This window comes from Rutilus rutilus (assembly GCF_951802725.1).
Source record: "Rutilus rutilus genome assembly, chromosome: 17".
Lineage (NCBI taxonomy): Eukaryota > Metazoa > Chordata > Actinopteri > Cypriniformes > Leuciscidae > Rutilus > Rutilus rutilus.
Window position 1 is genome coordinate 36,084,648 of NC_140230.1, and position 9,080 is coordinate 36,093,727.

At 33.7% G+C, this 9,080-nt stretch overlaps 1 protein-coding gene across 1 annotated transcript in view; it reads right to left on the bottom strand.

Moving 5' to 3' along the window:
- Nucleotides 1–9,080, bottom strand: part of brd2b (bromodomain containing 2b) — a gene marked incomplete at its 3' end in the record, with an annotated part of 13,235 nt that extends 4,155 nt beyond the window's left edge. Inside the window, exons 1-5 of the mRNA XM_084386047.1 lie at nucleotides 8,943–9,080; nucleotides 5,402–5,609; nucleotides 5,232–5,312; nucleotides 1,801–1,938; nucleotides 32–300 (exon numbers count right to left, since the gene is read on the bottom strand). Coding sequence (XP_084242173.1) covers nucleotides 32–300; nucleotides 1,801–1,938; nucleotides 5,232–5,312; nucleotides 5,402–5,609; nucleotides 8,943–8,974 — 728 coding nt within the window. The 5' untranslated portion in view covers nucleotides 8,975–9,080. The remainder of the gene's footprint in view (nucleotides 1–31; nucleotides 301–1,800; nucleotides 1,939–5,231; nucleotides 5,313–5,401; nucleotides 5,610–8,942) is intronic.

The window sequence follows — 9,080 nt, forward strand, 5'->3', positions numbered from 1 at the left end:
TCGCAATTTCAATTTGAAGGGTAATGGAAACGCGGCTATAGACATATAAAGCTGGTTTTGACCACAGGGGGACTTTAACATGTAAACGGGCTGTTCTTGGCAAGAATAAGCTATAAATGTGGCACTACAGATTACATGACTGGGCAACTCACCTCTGCCTCTGCGACCTTTAATGGTTTTAGCTCCTCTACCTTTTGGAGTAGGAGGGAGAAACTCGACCTCATCCGGGGGCATTTGGGCAACCTTCTGTAAGAAGACCTTCTCCAGAGACTGTGCCATCAGCACTATGTCATCTGTGGGCTGAGAACCATGCAGGTATGAATAGTACGGAGAAAAATGTGAAATGGAAATGCTTTTGCGTTCTATGGCAAACGTCCCCCGAGAAACTTTGCTCTCGCTTGCAAAGAACACAAAAGTTTTGTGAACGAACGCAAAGATTTTTCAGAGAGAATGCAAATATGTTGCGATTAATTTCCCTTTAGTACATCAAACCGTTCAATTGTTTGGGGTTGGAAGGATGTTTTTGAAAAAACACCAAGGCTGCATTTATTTGATTAAAAATACAGTAAAAACAGTAAAATTATGAAATATTATTACAATGTAAATCAGCTGTTTTCTATGTGAATATCTAGTAAAGTGTAATTTATATCCTGTGATCAAAGCTGAATTTTCAGCATCATTACTCCAGTCTTCAGTGTCACATGATCCTTTAGAAATCACTCTAATATGAGGATTTGATGCTCAAGAAACATTTATGAATATTATCAGTGTTGAACACAGTTGTGCTGCTTAAGATTTTAGTGGAAACAGCAATAAAAAAAAAAAAAATCTGGATTCTTTGATCAATAGAAAGTTCAAAAGAAAAGCATATATTTAAAATAGAATCATTGGAAACATTATAAATTTGTCACTTTTGATCAATTTAATGCAGTAAATCATTCTAGTACGTCTAGAAAGCACATCAAACTCTTATTTCAAATATGAAATGGCGCACGTTTTATGTGCTTAATAATAGAGAAATTAGCCTTTAGGTAATGCCTAACGACTAGCTTTGGGTATCGTTTGAATTTTAACGATTTCGATTCCAATTCTGCTTATCGATTCATAATTTCAATTCCAATAAGAAAAAAAAAAAAACTTTTAGATATTTACATTTAATCTAATTGCAAAAAATTTAATTGCAGCTGAATATCATGAACAAAAATCAACAAGTTAAAGAACATTTACACAAGGAACGTTTGCCTGTGGTTTAAAAACACTATAGAAGAACAACTAGCTGAAATAAAGTGTTGTAAGATTTTCAGGTACAGAAACTATAATCAAATGTAAAATAATACTGGACTTTATCCATTAACTCACATTATATTACATTATCCATTTGTAATATACATTACAAATATAGTTACAAGAGAGTTATTCAGTCAAGAACGAGTGAATTTACTCTTAGTCTTTTGTTGTTTGATTAGTGTTATTATAGAGACGGCAGGAATATTAGCGCTGTCCCTTTAAGAGCTGCACGGATCCAGTATACTGATACACGTGCAGCACAGACAACAGCTTCTGATTGGTTTAAAGTCATATTGAAATGCTCACAAAGAAATCGAAATTTCAATCTTATAACAAGTATTTGATTCCTGAATTGGAATTGATTTTCGATTCCCAACCCTACTAATGTGTCCGTTGCACACACACACACACACACACACACACACACACACACACACACACACACACACACACACACACACACACACACACACACACACACACACACACACACACACACACACACACACACACCTTATTGTAAATGTAGCAGTTGGTGAACATGGTATTGAAGTCCTGCAGACACTCGCCGGCGCTGCGATAGTAGTTATTCTCCAGCCGTCTCTTGATTGAGCCCATGTCCATCGGCTGTTTAATGATCTTATGGTAGTCCTGAAAGCAGAACAAGCATCACTGGAGATCATATCATCTGTGCATATGAATATGGGGAAGATCAACGCTTGTAGACATGCTGTCAGACTACTGGGTAATATGAGCTGTCACAACAGTCTGAAAGTGATTGAATACACCTTACAACAACATACGGTCAAACCAAACATTATTCAGACACCAGATATCATTTTTTTTACAAGTGTGTGCAGGACACTATAGATCATTTATATAAGTGAGGAGAGCAAAATAAAGTAGACTGACATATTATACCCAAATATTCTTTATACCAGTAAAATTTATAAAAATTTGGGACCAAAAATTATTCAGACCATGTTTTGCTGAAGTGTTTTGTCTTTAATTGCTAAAGCTCTTTTCACACACAGACTGAACACAATGAAGCATTGCTTGGTGATTGGTTGAGCTAAACTGGTATTATCTAATTGTGTAGTTAAATTTAACAGCTGACAGATATTCAACATAATTCATGTGTGAGACAGTCTAACAGAAGGACGGACAAAACCAGTCAAATATCAACTGAGTTCTGCTCATATTTTATTACCATTTTCTAAACTATAGCGAACAAACTGTGATAATGTGAGAAATGTTGAAGGTCTGAATAATTTTAGGTTTGACTGTATATATAAAGTCTCTTATGCTCACCCAGGCGGCATTTATTATTTAATCAAAAGTACGATAAAACCGTAATATTGAATTTGAAATAACTTTTGAAGATTTCTGATTGACAGACATCAATAAAATGCCAAGCACATGGTTTTAGAACAACACGAGAGTGAATAAATAATGATAGAATTTAGCACTTTTATGATGATAGATGCACTTTTATGATGAGCTTTTATGATGATAGATGCACTTATATGATGGAGAGATGCACTTTTATCATGAATAGATGCGCTTTTATGATGGATAAATGCACTTTTATGATGGACAGATGCAATTTTATGATGGATAGATGCACTTATGATGGACAGATGCGCTTTTATGATGAAAGATGCACTTATATGATGGAGAGATGCACTTTTATCATGAATAGATGCGCTTTTATGATGGATAGATGCACTTTTATGATGGACAGATGCAATTTTATGATGGATAGATGCACTTATGATGGACAGATGCGCTTTTATGATGATAGATTGACTTATGATGGACAGATGCGCTTTTATGATGGATAGATGCACTTATGATGGACAGATGCGCTTTTATGATGGACAGATGCACTTTTATGATGATAGATGTACTTTTATGATGGATAGATGCACTTTTATCATGAATAGATGCACTTTTTATGATGGATAAATGCACTTTTATGATGGATGGATGCACTTATGATGGATGGACGCACTTTTATGAATAGATACACTTTTTATGATGGATAAATGCACTTTTATGATGGATAAATGCACTTATGATGGATGGATGCACTTTTAATGATGATAGATGCACTTTTATCATGGATAGATGCACTTTTTATGATGGATAAATGCACTTTTATGATGGATAAATGCACTTTTATGATGGATGGACGCACTTTTATGAATAGATACACTTTTTATGATGGATAAATGCACTTTTATGATGGATAAATGCACTTATGATGGATGGATGCACTTTTAATGATGATAGATGCACTTTTATCATGGATAGATGCACTTTTTATGATGGATAAATGCACTTATGATGTTAGATGCACTTTTATGATGGACAGATGCACTTTTATGATGACAAATGCGCTTTTATGATGGATAGATGCGCTTATATGATGGAGAGATGCACTTTTATCATGAATAGATGCGCTTTTATGATGGATAAATGCAATTTTATGATGATAGATGCACTTTTATGATGGACAGATGCACTTTTATGATGGACAGATGCACTTTTATGATGGACGGATGCACTTTTATCATGGACAGATGCACTTTTATCATGGATAGATGCAATTTTATGATGATAGATGCACTTTTATCATGGATAGATGCACTTTTATGATGATAAATGCACTTTTATGATGGACGGATGCACTTTTATAATGGACAGATGCACTTTTATGATGGACAGATGCAATTTTATGATGGATAAATGCACTTATGATGTTAGATGCACTTTTATGATGGACAGATGCACTTTTATGATGACAAATGCGCTTTTATGATGGATAGATGCGCTTATATGATGGAGAGATGCACTTTTATCATGAATAGATGCGCTTTTATGATGGATAAATGCAATTTTATGATGATAGATGCACTTTTATGATGGACAGATGCACTTTTATGATGGACAGATGCACTTTTATGATGGACGGATGCACTTTTATCATGGACAGATGCACTTTTATCATGGATAGATGCAATTTTATGATGATAGATGCACTTTTATCATGGATAGATGCACTTTTATGATGATAAATGCACTTTTATGATGGACGGATGCACTTTTATAATGGACAGATGCACTTTTATGATGGACAGATGCAATTTTATGATGATAGATGCGCTTTTATGATGGATAGATGCACTTTTATCATGGATAGATGCACTTTTATCATGGATAGATGCACTTTTATCATGGATAGATGCACTTTTATCATGGATAGATGCACTTTTATGATGATAGATGCACTTTTATCATGGATAGATGCACTTTTATGATGGATAGATGCACTTTTATGATGGACAGATGCACTTTTATGATGGACAGATGCACTTTTATGATGATAGATGCACTTTTATCATGGATAGATGCACTTTTATCATGGACAGATGCACTTTTATCATGGACAGATGCACTTTTATCATGGACAGATGCACTTTTATCATGGATAGATGTACTTATGATGGATAGATGCACTTTTATGATGGATAGATGCACTTTTATCATGGATAGATGCACTTTTATCATGGATAGATGCACTTTTATGATGGATAGATGCACTTATCATGGATAGATGCACTTTTATGATGGATAGATGCACTTTTATGATGGATAGATGCACTTATCATGGATAGACGCACTTTTATGATGGATAGATGCACTTTTATGGACTTCAAAACAGAAACAGCAATTCACTGCCATTATAAAGCTTGGAAGAGCAGGACATTTTTAATATAACTCTATTTATATGTGTCTGAAAGAAGAATGTCATATACACCAAGGATGAATTGAGGGTGAGTAAATGTGCTTTAAGTGCTCACGGAAGAGATGAGTTTGCAATAATGACAGAATTCACATTTTTTGTGTGATTTGGTCTCAGAAAGTGATTGTTCACTCACAGGTAAGCTGAGTCGGACTGCGTCCACGGGTTCATGGAAAGGCCACGCGAAATGATGGCGCCACAACGCTTTGACCAGGACCTTGTGTAGGAACTGCAGCTGGTTGGTGGTGCGTCCCAGTCGGCCCGGCTCGTTCACCGAGGGCTGTTCCACAACGCTTTGACCAGGACCTTGTGTAGGAACTGCAGCTGGTTGGTGGTGCGTCCCAGTCGGCCCGGCTCGTTCACCGAGGGCTGTTGGGGTGGAGGAGGACCGGGTGGAGGCGCGTGGGGCAGAGACGGGCTCTCGAAGCCCTCGTACAGCAGAGACGGTTTACGGATACGCTTTCCCGAACTCTGCTCCATCGCACTCATGACAGACAGACTCACTCCCACAGAACTGCTGACACACAAACACCAGAGATCATGCAGCATTTAACCTTGGGTCTGAAGGAGAAGGACATATATATATATATATATATATATATTTTAGGGGTGTAACAATATATCGTGTCACAATATATCGCTATACAAAAATGCAACAATATGTATCGTGGATAGTTCACCCAAAATGAAAATTACTGTGAGAGAAAATGTTTTACGTTTTCAGAGTTTTAGTGTCAGTATTACATAAAACTACTATATAATGTTGAATATAATGTATAATAATGCAATGGGGGAATATTTGTGGGTCCTGATAATGCTAAATGGTCTTATGTTACCAGTAAAAGTGTCCAACATTATAAATATATCTAGTCTGTGAAAGAGATCAAGCATATTCATCTAAAATAACTCTGTATTTTCAGCTTCAGAATCATGAATATTGTTATTCTGGTGTCTCTATTGTCCTGTGCTTTGGGTTTCAGCACCAAGTCTAAGACTATTCATTTACACACCTAATGTAATATCAAATGTAGCATTTTAATCAACAGTAATTTTTTTGTTAACCTTTTATCATAAGTCTTGGACTGGAGTATCGCAATAGTATCGTATCGTGAGTTCAGTTTCGTGATGTGTATCGAACCGTGACATGAGGATATCGTTACACCCCTAATGTATTTATATGAAATAAATAATGCAATTAAATATACAATATTATATTGCATATTGAACACTGCATTGTTTAGTGCAAACTATATCTAATATAACAATTCCCCATTACATAATATACATTACATATAAAAAAAATAGACACACGCACATATATAAACATATGTATATATATTAGTGCTGTGAAATTGATTAATCGCATGTAACATAAGTTTTTAAATATAGAATAAGTGTGTGTGTGTGTGTGTGTATATATATATATATACACACATAGAAAACATGAATGCACACACAAACACATATGTATACTGTATATTAGTGCTGTCAAATCGATTAAACTTGATTAATCACATCTACCATGAAAGTTTGTAAATATGTATATGTACAGTATATGTTTATATATATATATATATATATATATATATATATATATATATATATATATATATATATATATATTTGTTTGATTTTTGGAAATGGTGATACTGAGTAAAATAGGGTTTACTATATTTAGAGTTTACTATTATATTTTACATTGCAACATTAAATGTCATGCATGTATGTGTGTATCCTTCAGAAATCATTCTATTGTGATAATTTGCTGCTCAAGAAACATTTATTACTATTATTTATCAATTTTAAAAACCGTTGTGCTGCTTCATATTTTTTTAGAAATCATGATGCATTTATACATATACATACATATACATATATATATATACACACACATTTATATATACAGTACAGGTCAAACATTTGGAAACATTACTATTTTTAATGTTTTTGAAAGAAGTTTCTTCTGCTCATCAAGCCTGCATTTATTTGATCAAAAATACATTAAAAAAAAAATGTAATATTGTGATATATTATTACAATTTAAAATAACTGGTTTTCAATTTATTATACTTTAAAGTATCATTTATTTCTGTGATGCAAAGCTGAATTTTCAGGATCATTACTCCAGTCTATCACATGATCCTTTAGAAATCATTCTAATATGATGATTCATTATAAAAGTTGGAAACAGTTCTGCTGCTTAATATTTTTTCATAACCTGTGATACTTTTTTAGGATACTTTGATGAATAAAAAGTAAAAAAATACAAATACAAATAAAAAAAAAGAAGCAAATGTTTTAAAAATAGAAATCTTTTGTAACAGCAATATACACTACTGGTCAGTAATTTTTTTTTTTTTTTTTTTTTTAAATAAATCAATACTTTTATTCAGCAAGGATGTGTTAAATTGATAAAAAGTGATAGTAAAGAAGATTTATATTATTAGAAAATATTTTTTTTTATTTTGAATAAATGCAGTTCTTTTTAACCGTTTATTCATCAAATATATTAGGCAGCAGAACTGTTTCCAACACTCATAATAAATCAGAATATTAGAATGATTTCTAAAGGATCATGTGATAGACTGGATGTCACATGTGACACTGAAGACTGGAGTAATGATGCTGACAATTCAGCTTTACATCACAGGAATAAATTATTTTTTAAAGTATATTCAAATAGAAAACTATTATTTTAAGTTGTAATAATATTTCACAATATTACTGTTTTTTTCTGTATTTTTGATCAAATAAACACAGCCTTGATAAGCATTAGAGACTTCTTTCAAAAATATAAAAAAACGTAATGTTTCCAAACTTTTGACCTGTACTGTAATATTTTTTTTTTTTTTTTTTTTGAAATGGTGATACTGGGTAAAATAGTGTTTATTATATTTAGAGTTTACTATTATATTTTACACATTAAATGTCATGCATGTATGTGTGTATCCTTCAGAAATCATTCTATTGTGATAATTTGCTGCTCAAGAAACATTTATTACTATTATTTATCAATTTTGAAATTCATATTTTTGTAGAAATCATAATGCAATTTATATTTATATAAATATATTTAAATTTAATATCACAATTTTGTTAGATGCGATTACAATTTGACAGCACTAATACACACACATACACACACAACCTTCATGAATACATTTTTACTGGATAAAATGTCAAACATTTATCATTTTAAACCATTTCTAATGACTGCTTCCAGTATCAATTTCAACAAATCGTTTACAAGCCATAAAAACTCGTGCAGTGGAGAGGGCCATTAAGAAGATATATGAAATAATTACAGACACATTAATTCAATAAACAATTCATCTCATGCGGGAAATGGTGGTGCATTAGCATCAGGACAAAATCAACTGTATAGAACAACATAAATACTGTACTGAAAGACACTAACGTTATATACAGTAAATGCCATTCAGTCTCTCCCGCCTATTCTCTGTTTGTAAACAAGTGTTCACTGCATTCATGCTAAACCAGCACAGCTCTCCCTACAAACACACAATAACAGCTCAAACATGATCCATTCATTCATTCATTCATTCCACTGCACTTACATTATGTGTGTTTCAGTGAGTGTGGCCCTTTAAATGCTGAAGATGGCGGAGGGAAATGATGCAGTACAGACCCACAACACAGTGATGCTCGCTGCATGCTATTATTATAAAGGCTGGAACTCGTTTAAAACGCCGTTTTAACATCCACTATGAGACACAAGAAAGAAAATGAACTGGTAAACAAGCGCTTCCTCCCCTTTTCCTCGTCCTTTGTGATTAAAGACCCGCATAGGATTAGTTTATAGGCTCCGAAGGCACGCCAATACTACCTGTCAAGAGACGGGTTGATGGCTGCCTCCATTCGGGTGGATCGCGATTGTTTTGCGTCGCGGAATCCTGCGTTTTCGCCCCCGTTTTATTGTTATTCAGCTCCTTATGCTCGAGCTTCCCCGCGCCGTCCAACTAGC